Raw genomic sequence first — 15,272 nt, 5'->3', positions numbered from 1 at the left:
GGCGGGACGTGTCGGCCAGTGGCCGTCATGCCAGCTGCGGTCCTGTGTGCCGGCTTCACTTACAAGAACATAGATTTACAATCTACAGACTTAACATAAGGCCCAGGGAGGCCGCTAGGTGACAGCACTGGGACCTGGAGTGGTGGAACCGTTTCTGTGCCTTAGGATCTAAGGCTTAGATGAGCCTCAGTATGTTCTCAACACATAAAAGGAAACACAGGATGACCAGGGAACCCTCCCGCACACCGTGGCCTCCGACCATCATGAGAGGGAAGGCTGTCAGCTAGAAGTCTGTGAAAACAAGCAGGCTATATCTTCCCTCCCAATGGAGGCTCTGGGACTCAGGTTTTCCGGTTCACACAGGGATCTGTGGACCCAGTGTAAGAGCCTCTTCCGGCCCCTCCCTGGTGTGGTACAGGGGCCCACAGCTGGTCCCAGTTGTGCAGGGCAGGGATGGTCATGGTGTGTGCATACAGGCCTTGTAGCCTTGTGGGGGGAGGGTCAGGGCTGGCCCAGGGGGATAGGGCCCCAAGCAAGGAGGCGAGAAGTGGAGGGATAAACCCAGGTGTGTGCCAAACTGAAGGACAGAGATGGCACATGGAGGGGACAAAGCCAGAGGTTCCAGCAGACCCCCTCACAGTGTTCTGGCTGCCGGCCCGGCCCTCCCTGGAGGAGGTGAGGAGTGGGAGGTGGCTCTCAGGAGAGAGGTGAGTGTGCAGCAGGGAGCCGAGCCTCCAGCACACTGCAGATTCAGGTATATCCATCTCCAGGGCAAACAGGAAAACTGAGGCTCTGCAGATGAACTGGTTCTGCGAGGTTGGCAGTTGATTGGCTGGTTAGGACTTGGACCCAGAAGGCTGGCTCCGTAGTTCACGCTGCCTCAGGCAGGAGGGCGTGCTGGCCAGGTGAGAACGGCTAGAAGGCAGAATGAAATCAGTGGCCTGTGGGACAAGATGACTAGGGACAGAATCATTAAGACAGATCGTTTCAGCCAAAACCGGTTTGGCTCAGTGGATAGAGCGTCGGCTTTCGGACTGAAGGGTCCCAGGTTCGATTCCGGTCAAGGGCATGTACCTGGGTTGTGGGCACATCCCCAGTGGGAGATGTGCAGGAGACAGCTGATCGATGTTTCTCTCTCATCGATGTTTCTAACTCTTCTCTATCTCTCTCCCTTCCTCTCTGTAAAAAATCAATAAAATATATTTTAAAAAAAAAAAGACAGATCGTTTCAAAGCTGGTTACTAAGGCAAAACTGGAGTTAGGGCTGGGAGGTGGGAGCAGGATGAGGGGGTGCTCTGGGGTGTCTGCCTGAGCACCCGGCTGGGCGTGCTGCTGGTGCTGAGCGGGGAGCAGTGCGAAGGGCCGGCCAGCGCAGGGGCCTCAGAGGCCGGTGTGGGCACTGAGGCATGCTCCCGGGGGACGTCACAGGCCTCTTGAGACTTCTCTGGTCTCCCACTGCCCTGCCCCCGCCCCTCAGGTGGTTCTGCAGGCCCTTCTCACTCTGCCTCCCCAGCCCTCCCCTCCATGGAAGGCTCAGCTCAGCCCCGGGACTCAGGGGCACCTCCATGCCAACCTCGGCCACGTCCTTATTCTGGCCCAGGCCCTGCCCCTGGATTCCAGCCTTAGGCTCTGCACCAACTTGGCCTTTCCCGTGGGCCCATCTGACAAATGCTTTGAACAGCACCCCCTCACACCAGGCACTGTTCTAGGCACTTTGCAATATTAACTTAATGTACCCTCACAACAGTCCATTATCCCCTGCTTTCTAAAGGAGAAACTGAGGCATGGAGAGGCGATCTAGACCTTTCTCTTCCCAGACTCATCTTTTTTTAAAATATGTTCTTATTGATTTCAGAGAGAAAGGGAGAGAGAGAGAGAAACATCAATGATGAGAATCTTCAATCAGCTGCCTCCTGCACACCCCCTACTGGGGATGGAGCCTGCAACCTGAGTATGTGCCCCGACTGGGAATGGAACCGTGACCTCCTGGCTCATAGGTCGATGCCCAACCACTGAGCCACAGCAGACAGGCTCCCAGACTCAACTCTTAAATTTGCAGTCTGCCCTCGGCCTGGGTTTTCCTGGATATACCGTTCTTCCTCCAGCATTCGTACTCTGCTAGTTCTGTCTGCTGAGAGCAGCGGTTTTCAAACTTCAGAATCACCTGAGAATCACCCAGAGGGATTGTGAACTACAGGAAGCTGGGCCCCACCCCCAGTTTCTAATTCAGTCAGGCAGGGGCCTGAGAATGTGCATTTCTAACAAGTTCCCAGGTGACACTGGTGCAGCTGGGCCAGGGATAACACTGAAGACTCTCTAGCCTAGAATGTTCTTCCCTGCTCACCTACCCCACTGCTGGAAACTCACGGCTGGTGAGGTGTCCCCTGGGCTCAGTCTACAAGACTCCTGACCCAGCAGCCTCCTGGCCCCAGAGTTACCAGCACCTGGTCCCTCCTGCACCCCACACTCCTCAGCTCCCACTAGCCAGACTGAACCTGCTTTAAGTGCTCAGTTGTCTCCCTGCTAGACCTGATCTCCCTTGGGGCCATGTCTGCCTCAGGTCATCTCTGTCCACATCCCCCCCACCACATCCCCCCAACACACACACACCTGACTCAGTGCCAGGCTGTGGTAGGTGCTCAGCAGATGCTTGTCCAATGCAAGGAGGTCAGGGCTGGCAGAGCTGAGCATGCCGGCCAGGAGGTGCGGGCCGGCCAACCTGGCAGTTTGGGGGTCACCTGGGAGCTTACACACCTGCAGTGTCCAGTTCCCCCTGCCCCAGAACAACTAAATCCGCGTCAATGGCAGGATTACCAGAGCTGCTGGGCGGTGCTGGGCAGACGTAGGGGCAGCCCAGGCCTGGCCTCCCTCCTCTCTAAGTGGGAGCAGTCAGGGCCTACCTTACAGGAAATGCCTGTGAAAACACCATGGATCGATACTTACAGAACCCAGGAAGCACTCCTGGCACTGAGACCTGGGACTCGCCTTGCTGGCTTTGCACGGGCGCTGCAGAAGTTTCTGGTGACTCCGAGGCCAGGCCCCCACGCGCCTCTCCCCTGCCAACGGGCCTCTCACTGCCATTCCATACCCTCTCTCCCAGCAGACACGAGGATGTGTGGGGTGTTTATGCCTGGAGAGTCATGCTTGCCTTTTCATTCCCCCCTTCAGAGAGCCCCTGGGCGCTGCCGGTGGTGGCCGATGGCCCGGCTCCCGTAGCGAAGGCCATGATGGCAAAACTGGCCGGCCTGAAGTTAGAAAACAAGCCATGGCCCGGAGGTAAGGCCCTGCCCGCCTGCTGGAGGGACCGGGTGGCAGAAGCCAGGAGCCCCCAGCCTGCAGGAGGGCACCTCCGCAGTCTGAGAGTCTGGGGGTCTGGCTCAGGGAGGGGGGGACTCTCCTGGGGGGGTGGGGGGGCCAGAGAGGCCAGAGCTTCCCCAGGGTGCCTGGGGGCAGGGACTGGTCTCAGAGGGCTGGCTTTTCAGGAAGCTTCCCCACCCAGTTCTTTCCTTCCCAGGCCGCCTCTCCCCTGCAAGCAGCGGGGACACTGAGAATGGTGTCTGGGGTCTTCCTCCGGCCACTGCTGTGCCCTTCACTGCCTCAGTGAGCACCCAGTGCAGGAGGTTCTCGCTGACAGAGGAGAGCAGGCCAGGCGGTGACATGACTCCCTCATGCCACACAGCTAGAGTGCCAGTGGATTGTGGAGAGGTGGGCAGAGGCCAAGTCTCCTGCGGGGGCAGGGACGGGGCCAGGCATCTCGCTCCCCACAGAGGAAGAGACTGCCTACAGGGTGTGGGACTGCCCATTGAGGCGCTGGCCCCACAGCCCAGTGACCAGGAAGGGACCGTGGGGGCTGATGACACAGACAGGCCCTGAGGCAGCAATGGGCAGCGGCCACTTCCTTATGCCATGTCACAGCAGAAGCAGGTTCCCCTAACCAGCTGTCATGGGGTCCTCGCTTCCTCCTGCTGTGGCCCCACAGCGCCTGGCACCGACCCCAGCCGGCAGGGGTGGCACCTGGTACCTCCAGAGCCAGGGAGTGGCCTGGCGGTTGCTCCCTCAGCTTATTTTGCCACGCTCTGCACTGGAGTGATGAACCCTCCTGGGTCTGGTGAGCAGGTGGGGATCTAGTCAAGGTCAGACTGTCTTCCTGGGGCAAAAGGTGGGTGTAGTCAGTGTGTGAAGCCCCAGAGAGCAGGCTGGGCCCCCAGGGCCATCCGGCAGGTAGAGCAGACAGTGGTGGGGTTTTCAGGGCAGGAGGGATGCCAGGTTCCTCACTGGGTATGTGCAAGGCAGCTATGATAATGAGCTTGTGGCCCTTACTCTGGGATTGGGCATCCAATGCCAGGAGTACGCTGTGGGTGAAGCAATCAGGGTGGAGCAGAAGCCAAGGCCAGGAGCCAGCACTCCCATGGAGCGGGGGGCTAGGTGAGCTGGATCCGGGCCATTCCAGACCCCTGGCCACGCCGGAGCAGTCAGCACTCAGCCCTTCTCCATCCCCCCTCCGCCCCGAGTCACCCGTTTCCTTTCCCTGTTATTACACAGTCCTCGGACACCCTCTTGCCTCAGGACCTTCGCACTGGCTTTCCCTCTCCCGGAATGCTCTCCCCCAGGTTTCTTCATGGCTGGCTCCATCGAGTCTTCACTCAAAAGTTCCCCTTGGGAAGGCCACTCCTGACGGTTCTGCCCCAAACTTAAACCCCTCCCTTACCATTTCACACGCCCTTACTCTTTTCCCTGTAGCACTTATGCTGTCCGGCCTGTCGTGCACTGTATTCATTTACCTTGCGTATCCTGCATTCATGTAATGTCCGGCCTCCCCTTGCTCGTTTCCGATGATTACCAGCTAGCTAGTTACAACGGTAACATTGGGGTTGGCTGCCAAACTGATCTCATCTCCAGCACCAAGGTGAATGGATAAGTTGGTGCTTCAGGAGACATGGTAGGGAGCAAGCTGAGGCAGCATTTGGACTTAAAGAGATCAACTAGCAATGTCTGCTGTGGAAGCGGGGGGTGGGGAGGAAGTACAGATGCCACCAGCTCCGCAGCCCAGGTTCAAGGCAAGAATGATGGTCAACCTTTATCGGCTTCTCTGGGGAATGAACAATTCCACATAAGTTAAGCTTCTAAACAAACAACTTTCTAAAAAGCACCACCTTTTTGACTGTGAGATTGGAAACCGGATACACACACTCACTGGAGATGATGTAAGGTATGAGTAAGAGCCCCGAGAGAGGAGCTGAACACTGTGGAGTAAAGTCACAAGCCTCAGCGCATAGCCCTGCCTCAGTGTTTGTTTAAACCATTCAGATGCCCTGTTTTTGTAACTGAAATGGCCAGTTCTTGCTCTTGCCCAAGATAGCGAATTCTCTGGGTAGGTTCTGACCCGACCCCTGGTCCGCCTGGCACTGTGTGAGCCTGAGACGCTCGTGTTTCCACAGGGACGCACTCCCTCCGCTACCACTACCTGGCCCTGTCGGAGCCAGGCCCCGGCCTCCCCCAGTTTCTGGCTGTGGGCTACGTGAACGACCAGCCCTTCATTCGGTATGACAGTCGTGTGGGCAGGGCCGAGCCCCAGGCCCCATGGATAGCGTCCGTGGACGCCCACTATTGGGAGATGGAGACCCAGAAGCAGAAGGCCTGGGCAGAGGTGCAGCAGGTGGAGATGTGGACGGTGATGGGCTACTACAACCAGAGTGGCGGTGCGTCAGGCCCCCTTCCCCAGCCGCCCTCCTTCCACTAGGGGACAGGGTCCAGGCAGGCCCCTGAGGCATGGCTCTTCCCAGTCTCCTGCCCCACAGCCAAGCAGGGGCACAAGGGCCTTCAGAATCATCTGTGATGTCAGCAGCTGGCCCCCAGGCCAGTGCAGGAAGCACCCCCAGGAGCTGGGAGCCCACGAAGCCTCCCCCTCAGCTAGCTAGGGTTCCAGACCTCAGCAGGCTGGGCGGCCTTTCCCGGCCTCACCCATCCCAAATGCTTCAAATCGTACCCACCCCCAGGCACCATAGGGAGGGAAGGGAGGCCAGAGGACCTTGAACTGGGCAGACAGCGCAGGGCAGGAGACCCCGAGGAGGACCCCTGATCCGCCCAATGTCAGCAAAGGACGGAAGCATTTCTGCCGCCCCCGGCCTCCTCACTCCGCAGCAGTGAGCTCACACCCACGGCCAGGGCTGCGGACGTGCCCGTCTGGGCGGGCTCCTTCATACTGCGCCCTCCCGCCTGGGCCGGGACTCCCACAGGATACCAAGGCCCCAAGGGCAGGTGTAAAGGACGGAGACTGGGAGGGGTGAGCTCAGCCCAGGGCCCCCAGAAGCAAGGCCAGCCCTCCGGGGGCGAGTGACCAGCCAGGTGCACAGCTTTCACATTTCCCCCTCCTAAAGGCAGGGGCATCTGACACCCATAGGAGCCAAATCGTCCCTGCTTTCCTGCTCGCGAGCACAGGAAACATCCATGTGTTGAGTGTTCTTCCCACATGAAAGGCCCATCAGTGTTCTCAGCCCGAGCTGCTCATCCAAATCGCCTGCCCTGCCCCCAGCACTCAGGAGGCCCCTTAGCATTAAGGAAGATGACCTGGAGGGGAGTGGGTGACGGGACAATGACTCCGCCCCAGCCCACCACCCGCACTAACCGTGGCCTCCTGCCCGCGTGCCAGGCACGCACAGCGCTCAGCGCATGTTCGGCTGTGAAATCCAGGAGGACGGCCGCTCCAGCAGCTTCTGGCAGTTTGGCTTTGATGGGCGGGACCACCTGTCGCTGGACCTGGAGACGCTGAGCTGGGTGTCAGCCAAGCCCATGGCCGTGCGGACCAAGCGCTGGTGGGAGTCAGAGCGCTGCTACGCCGAGTATGACAAGGCCTACCTGGAAGGCCTCTGCCTCACCTCTCTGCGCAGGTATCTGGAGCTGGGAGGCCCCAGCCTCACCCGCAGAGGTAAGGCCCAGCCTGAGGCGGTGCAGGGGTCCCACGCTCCCATTCTCCAGCACTGTCCCACTTGACAAAGCAGTCAGGGGGCGGGGGGGGGGGCATCCGCTGGGGCCCAGGAAAATGGCCAATCGCCAGAGCAGAGAGGACCCGGCTCAGGCCCTCACCCCAGGGGAGGTGGACGGGGAGGAGTTCCGGAAGCCCTGTCCAAGGGTGGTCGTGGGGAATAACGCCCCTAACTCAGCCTCGTTTTCTTCATCTGGCGAGAGAATGGATGACACTTGGTGGCTCATAAAGTCCTTTTGGGGTTTAACATCCTGTGGTTCTGCTCCTTGGGAAACAACCCCAGGCCCCGGGGACAGCGTCCGTCACCACTCCCAGGACCAGCAGGACTGCTGGGGACGCTTCGCCCCTCCTTCCACACAGCCTCATGCTAAGCATGCTCCCCAGACCTGGTGCCTCCCAGACCCCTGACCCTGGCCTCAGGGCTGAGATAGAGGGCTGGGGTGGACACTAAGGAAGGGGGGTGCTTGGGGTGCGAGGGCAGAGACCGCAGGCTGCTGGGGCTGGGGCTGGTCGAGCGCTCAGCACACCAGGGACGTCTGCTCACTGAGTGCTGGGACGCGAATAGGCTGAGGTAATGGAGAAGACAGTCCCCAAAGGAAGGTTAGAACGAGTGAGGTCGGCAGAAGACTGGTTGTGAGAGAGCGCATGGTTTAGAAACCGAACCGGTACTTGAGCCCAGCCTCCAGACCCACAGCGGCTCCAGGATGTGCCAGTTTCCTCATCAGTGTAATAGGGTCCCTGCGGCACCACATTGCTGTTAAATGAGTGGTGTTGAACTCCATTCAGCACCAGATTCTACCTCCTTCTCCTGGGAGATGAGGCAAGTTACCCACAGAAACAGAAACGGAAGCAGCAGGTTTGTAGCTATAAAGAGAAAGAGGTGTAATATAAGGAATTGACTCGTGTGGTCATGGAGGCTTGCAGTCGACAAGCTGGAGAACTGGGGCAGCCGATGGCACAGTTCTGGCCCAATGTGGACAGGCTCGACCCACGGGGAGTGACGACAGGAAAGACCAGTGCCCTGCCGCAAGCAGCCAGGCAGGCGTCCCCTCGCGGCGGCCTCTGTCCTGTGCAGATCTTCAGGGCACGGATGAGGCCACCACATTGGGGAGGGCCGTCTGCTTTACTGAGTCCTCAGAGTCAAGTGTGACTCTCACCCAGAAGCACCCTCAGCACCCCAGAAAACTGCCTGACCAAATGTTCACAGCCCGTCATACTGACACATAAAATGAACCGTGCACCTAGATTATGTCGTTCAGAACAGCTCTGGGAGGAAGAAACGACGGGTCCCCATGAGGGCCTGAGAGGCAGAGTGCTGTGGACAGGACCCAGGCTGCCCCGCTCCAGAGCCCATGCTCACACCATGCTTGTTCTAAGGCGAGGGAAGGGGCGGCATTCAACAACCTTATTCGGCACCTGCTGTGTGCAGGAAGTCACGGGGAAGCATATAAAATCTCTAAGAAATCCCTAGGGTCTCTGTGGCATGAAGCAGGTGGTGTCAATATAGGACCCAATAGCCCTGCCAATGCGGCTCAGTGGTTGAGCACCGACCTGTGATCTAGGAGGTCTAGGTCAGGGCACATGCCTGGGTTGCAGGCTCGATCCCCAGCAGGGGGCGTGCAGGAGGCAGCCGACCAATGGTTGTCTCTCATCATGGATGTTTCTATCTCCCTCTTCCTTCGTCTGAAATCAATAAAGATCTGTTTTAAAATATATATGAAGGACCCAATGGCCCCACCCAGGACTCCCTTGGAGGTGAGGGCAGGAAGTCACATCCCCGCCATGGGAATTCCCAGGACAGGACCCCTCTGGAATGGTTGACAAAAGGTTGTCCCTGCCTCCAACATGGGTTGAGTGCCCCCCTGGAGAGAGCCCTGTGCTCATCTCCTCCCTGCCCTCCACCATGGAAGATGCTGGAGGGGCCTGGGATCAAGCAGAGGGGACAGGCAGAGTGGCCACGCACCAGCCTTCCTCCCTCCCCCTCTCTCTGCAGAGCCACCCACGGTGCAGGTGACAAGGCACAGGACCCAAGGCAGGGGCACCGCGCTGAGGTGCTGGGCCCGGGGCTTCTACCCACAGGAGATCTCACTGAGCTGGTGGCTGGGGGAGGAGGAGCTGGGCCTGGAGGTTGAGCACATGGAGACGCGCCCCAGCGGGGACGGCACCTACCAGACATGGGCTGCCGTGTGGGTACAGGCCGGGGAGGAGGCTGGCTACACCTGCCGCGTGCAGCACTCCGGCCTGAACCACACGCTCACTGTGGCTTGGGGTGAGGAGCTGGGCTTGGCTGGTGGGGGCCATGAGGGCAGGGAGGGTCCGAGGCCCTCAGAGATAGACCCATGGTCCTGGGGGTGCCTCCTTTTCTCCACCTACCTCAGAACCGCCCCCTCGTCAAGAATACACTATCCTGCTGGTCGTGTTTGTGCTGCTCGCTATCCTCGCTATCCTGGCTATCCTGTGGTGGTTGGAGTTGTGATCAGGAGGCGCCGCCCTCGAGGTAGGTGGGGTGGAATCAAGATGGAAGGCCCTCGGGCTGGTCCAGTCTCACAGGGGAGACACTGCTCCACCATGCAGCTGCAACTTTTCCCTTCTGGTGAGCAGCAGCTACTGCTGAGCCTGCACCTGCCCACCGCCGCACACCGTCCTAGGGCCCGGGGACCCCCAGCAGCCAGGGAGACTGCTGAGCTGGGAAGGGCCTAGAGGGGGGAGGGAGAAGGAAGAAAGACCCGGGCCCCCACTCACCTCACCTCACCTCTTGCTTTGTGTCTTTTCCCACAGCCAGGAGCACGGAATCCTACCAACAAGCCCCAGGTGACTATGGGATGGGCGGGCTCTGGAGAGGAAGCCCCAAGTGCTCCCAGCATGACGGTGGTGCTTTAGGACCAAAGATGGGGGCCGGGCATTTGGACCGGGATTTCTCCTGCAGCCTGGCCTCAGCCCGCTCCCTTCTCGTCCTGAAACCAGGCAGAGAGGGCGGGGTAAGGGCACTCCTGGGAGTCACCACCTGGTTTGGTGGGAACCAGGAGCAGGTTGGGGTCACCTTCCTCCTTCCTCCCTGCAGGTGGAGAGGGACCCCCATAATTCCCAGAGCTCAGTGGGAACAGGGTTGCTCAACTCCTCTACTGACAGAAGTTCACAGACCAAGAAGCTGTTCTGTGGGGAGATGGGGGCCTGGAAGCGCCTTGCACTGACTGGCAGATGTGATCTGATGTAGACCACCCAAACCTGTAGAGAATTTTTATGAGTTTATTTGAATCAAATTGCTGACATGCCAGGAAGAAAGATTGCAAATGCTCTGGAGACAGTTTCTTGGTTTCTTTTGTGCATTAGCGCTAAGGAAGGAGCTAAGGAAGATGGCGTGGAGGGGAGTGGATTACAGGATAACTAACAAGAGTATGTGCTTTCCTGAGGGCTGTGTTCTGGCATCTCACAGGTGTGCTAACCTAGATGCACAAGAACAATGGACAGGGCTGGCTTAAGGTAAAGACAGACGTTTACTACAGAAGGTATAGGCCTGGGGCGTGCCCACCCGCCATGAGCACCCAGTTAGGGACTTAGGATCAGGTCACCCTGTGAGGTTACTTTCCACAGAACCCCTTGTTCATCCAGAGGGGACCCTGCTACACTGGCCCCTGGCTTGGGGGGAGTCTTCCTCCACTTTCCTCCATCTCTTGCAGGAGCAGCCCCCACCCCTAACTTCACACACTAGACAGAACCTAGCAGGCTCCCTGCTACCAGGAGCAAGGTCATCCTGACCTCCAGGGGTGTCTGCTCTGGAAATGATGACGAGGTCCTTGGCAAGTAGGCATCACTTCAACTTTTTAAAATCATATTTCTCTGAAAGGTTAGTTCAGGGTCTTGCCAATCCTATATAATAAAAGGCTAATATGTAAATCGACCAAACAGCAGAATGACAGGTTGCTATGATATGCACTAACCACCAGGGGGCAGACGCTCAATGCAGGAGCTGCCCCCTGGTGGTCAGTGCGCTCCCATAAGGAGAGCGCCACTCAGCCAGAAGCCACCGCCGCTGCGCTAAGGATGTCCGCAGGGAGCGGGCCTAACCCATCAGTCGGACATCCCCCAAAGGCTCCCAGACTGCAAGAGGGCACAAGCTGGGGTCAGGGACCCCCTCCAAGTGCACAAATTTCATGCACTGGGCCTCTAGTAGAGCCATAAAATGGAACTGAAAGGATCCTGTACTAGCCCCTTATCAGTGGACACACTCCCCACACGCTCCGTCATGCTGCCTCCCTCCACTGAGGTCCTGTGAGCCCTTCCTGCCCAGGCTGCGAGCTCCTCCGAGCACCTGGTACCTCCCGCCGCACCCTGGCACACACTGAGCTCAGTCTGGTGCGCCTGCAAAACAGGCCGTGGACCATGACTCAACCAGCACCCTGCCGCTGGGTAGGAAGTAAACCCAGGGCCCTGAGTCCCATTCCACAGAGGGGTGCACAGGCCCAGAAAGCAGGGTGGTCCCACCTGACCAGGCATCACAATCACTTTCATTTTTGTTGACCTGAATAGCAATGGCTGGTCCGTGTTCCCTAACGAAGATGAGGGCTCTGAGCCCAGCTGGACGCTTAGTCACCCCTCAGTCACCCCTCAGTTACCCACAGTCACCCTGGCCAGGAGAGAACCTTGTGAAGGGAAAGGGCAAACGCAGAGGCCCTGAGTGTTCCCCTGGGTGATGCCAACAGACAGGAGGGCAAAGGAGGAGGACCCTGGCCCCCTCGGAGCAGAAAAGGGGCCTGCAAACCTGCAGGAGCAGGACGACAGCTGAGCAGGGCTCTTCCCTCAAATTGCAGGCCCCGGGAAAGCAGCCCCCACCCAGCGGGGCACTGGCTTTGTGTCCTGGGCCCTGACCAGCTTCCCTCGGCTCAGAACCAGGGGCTCTCCCCCTGCTGACCGGCCCCTCGGCTCAGAACCACGGGCTCTCCCCCTGCTGACCGGCCCCTGCTCCCACAGGGCAGGGCATCTGCCCCTGAATGAAGTGCCTCGGTCCACCCTGCTCACCTATCCCTCAGACCACACCATTGGCACAGATCTCACCTGCGGGCCACCCTGGAGGCTGGCTCCAATCCTGGACTTGGTTCAGGCTCCCACGTTCAGAGCAGACGTCTCTGGCTGCTCATGTGGCCCCGCTGGAGTCAAGAGTATTAGAATTCCTACCCCGCAAGTGGCAAGGCTTTCCCACAAGCCACCTTCAGGGCACCAGCACTCCCCCCATTCACCCTCACTGTCCGGCCACGCCTGCCCGCCTGAGGTCACCCTCCAGAATCCACGTCGCCTCGGGGAAGCCCCTCTGGACATCTCTGCTCTGAGGTCTCCAAGCGCCCACGCGGGTCTGCAGGGGCCCGGGTGACTAACGCAGGGCCCGCCCAGGCGGCCAGGGGCTGCCCTCGGGGTCAGCGACAACGCTGGCAGGAAGGCCCCTTCCCTGTGCTCATCTTTTTTCACTTCTAACTTCTGGGAAAGGCTCACAGACCAGGGTGGAAGCAGAACTGAGGGCACAGGCTGTCTCGCAGGTATCTTTTTAGCCTCTCCTTGCCCCTGAACTGCCCCAGAATGGAACAGTAAGATCAGAATGGAGACACACAGCCTCACCTCAAGGCCAACAGTGGGAGGAGGGAGCCAGCCTGCCAGGGCTCACCACAAAGGTGACCCTCACTCACTCAGGCCCCTCCAGGCTTCCTGCAGTGACCAGGGAGCCAGAGCTGTCTCCTTACCGCTGGGCTGAGTTAAGGGAGTGAGGCTGTGCTGAAATCCCTCTGCCCCTAGCAGGGGCTGGGGGTGGGGACGGAGGGGTGACCTGCAGGCGCCAAGGTGGGTAGCCGGGCCCCTGCTTGACCCCGAGTCCGATGGGACTGAGGAGGGGAGGCCCTGAGCTGGCTTCTAGGGGCTCTCCAGTGGTTCTTAAGCACGCGGCCTCCCTGCTCTTCCCTGCTCTGCACCGGGAGAGGAGGCAGGAGGAACTGTCCTGGCTTCCTGGAGCTCCCTCCAGCCCCCATCCCGATCCAGAGATGAGCATCTTCAACAGCTAGGCAGGTGACTGAAGAGAAAGCCCATTGAGGTCAATGAGTCAGGCACAGGCAGAGCTGGGGTCTCCCTAAAGTCCATGATGGTCAGACTACACCCCTTCTGAGCTCCCCAAGTTTATGCGCTACTGAGACTGGCAGTATGTGCCAGGCTGGCCTGCTCTGGGGAGGTATCTGGCAAGGAGAGACCTGGGGGTGTACTCCAGCATTTCTTTTTTCCTTTTAATATATTTTTACTGATTTCAGAAAGGAAGAGGGAGGGAGAGATGGAAACATCAGTGATCAATGATGGGTTGCCTCCTGCACGCCCCCGACTGGGGATGAGCCTGAAACCTGGGCATGTGCCCTGATGGGGAATGGAACCATGACCTCCTGGTGCATAGGTTGATGCTCAACCACTGAGCCACACAGACCGGGCCCAGCATTTCTGCTATAGTCTCCAACTCTTAGCCTCCTGGTCTAGCCCAACCTGCCCCAGTAAGATGATCAAAGTGTAGGGGACTTTAAACCCAAGTTTTAAACAATAAGTAAGATGTACTAACAACTGAACATATGTATCCTTCTGACCCAGCAAGTCCACTCCCTAATCTTATGCCCAGGAGAAGGAATTGCACTTATATTCACCACACGACAGAAGCACGGTCCATAATAAGCCCCAAACTGCAAACAGCACCAATGCCCACCCACAGAAGAACAGATAAACGTGTGTGCTCTATTTACACACAGAGCATTTATACCAAAGGGTAATGAGCAAATGACAAAAAGGCATGGGCAAATCTGCACACGAAGTGAAATGAGAAACGCTAAACGTAAAAGCATGCACTGTGCGGTGGCAAGCTCTGTACTGTATGATTTCATTTCTCTGAAGACCGCTAACAGGCAAAACTGATCCCTCGCTAAAGAGGTCGGGATAGTGGGACATTCAAGATGGCAGTGGAGAAGGCTGAAGCTACACTCACCTCCTCCCAGGACCAAACTGGAATTACAACTAAATGAAACGGCCATCATCCTGAACAGCCAACTGAAGACTAGCTGAAGAGAAGTCTTCTCACCAAGGGTTTACAGAAGAGACCACTGAGACTGGTACATGGGGCAGAGAGGAGAAACGCTGGTCCCCCTCCCACGGCCAGTGGCTGAGGTTCCGGGGGGATATCTCAGCTCTGGGGGGCCCCCTGAGAAGCATCCAGTCTAAACCCCAGGCCCGCTCCCCAGTGCAGAGCACCAGAGCCGGGAAGAGGCACCCACATAACATCCAGCTGTGAAAAGCAGGGGAGCGTCTGTCTGCCAGGTAGAGATAGAAACAGACTCATAGACGGAGAACAGACTGTGGTGGTCACACGGACAGGGTTTGGGGAGCTGGGTAAAAGGAGTGAAAAGATGAAGAAGTTCAGACTGGCAGTTACGAAACAGTCACAAGGACGTACAGTACAGCCCAGGGAACATAGACAATAATATTGTAATAACTATGGATTGTGCTAGGTGGGTGCTGGACTTACCAGAGGGATCACTTCGTAAGTTATATAAATGTCTGACCACTATGTTGTACACCTGACACTAATGCAGAATAATACTGAATGTAAAATTACAAATGTTACTATTGAAAAAAATAAAAGCTGCTTGTCTACAAAAAATCAACCAATAAATGCATAAATAAGTGAAACAATTATCATTTTTTTCATCTCTCTTTCTACCCCCTTTCTTTCTCTCTCTCTAAAAATCAATGAATAAAATTTTTTTAAAGAGACTTAGAATAGCCAGCTGGCGTGGCTCAGTGGTTTCAGTACTGACCTATGAACCAGAAGGTCACGGTTTGATTGCCAGTCAGGGCACATGTCTGGGTTGCGGGTTCTATTTGCGGTGTGGGATGTACAGGAGGCAGCCAATCTCTCTCATCATTGATGCATATATTCTTTCAAATTAGTGTTTTGGGTTTCTTTGGATATATTCCCAGAAGTAGAATTGCTGGGTCATAAGGCAGTTCCATTTTTAATTTTTTGAGGTAACTCCATACTGCTTTTCACAGTGGCTGCACCGATTTGGATTCGCATGAACAGTGTATGAGGATTCCATTTTTCTCCACATCCTTGACAACACTTGTTTGTTGATTTATTGGTAGTAGCTGTTGTGCCCAGATATCAAGGTTCCCAAGAGCCCACCAGGGAGCCAGCGAGTCCGATGCAAAAGCAAAGAGTCATTTATTTCAAACCTAGGTTTGGCTCCCCTGCCACACTCACCGCTGCAACGGCAAGCCC

General features: G+C 57.4%; 1 protein-coding gene across 1 annotated transcript; it reads left to right on the top strand.

The window, feature by feature from the left end:
* Positions 1 to 3,141: 3,141 nt before the first annotated feature.
* On the top strand, positions 3,142 to 10,282 carry LOC102754820 (BOLA class I histocompatibility antigen, alpha chain BL3-7-like). The gene is made up of 7 exons (XM_015565966.1): positions 3,142 to 3,276; positions 5,439 to 5,699; positions 6,650 to 6,925; positions 8,976 to 9,251; positions 9,361 to 9,479; positions 9,761 to 9,793; positions 10,044 to 10,282. The coding sequence occupies exons 1-5, from the start codon at positions 3,225 to 3,227 to the stop codon at positions 9,456 to 9,458; spliced, it is 963 nt and encodes a 320-aa protein (XP_015421452.1). The 5' UTR covers positions 3,142 to 3,224; the 3' UTR covers positions 9,459 to 9,479; positions 9,761 to 9,793; positions 10,044 to 10,282.
* The last annotated feature ends 4,990 nt before the right edge of the window (positions 10,283 to 15,272 follow it).

This window comes from Myotis davidii, unplaced genomic scaffold, assembly GCF_000327345.1.
Source record: "Myotis davidii unplaced genomic scaffold, ASM32734v1 scaffold862, whole genome shotgun sequence".
NCBI lineage: Eukaryota > Metazoa > Chordata > Mammalia > Chiroptera > Vespertilionidae > Myotis > Myotis davidii.
The sequence above is the reverse complement of the archived record's forward strand: the minus strand, read 5'-3'. Positions and strand labels throughout refer to the sequence as shown.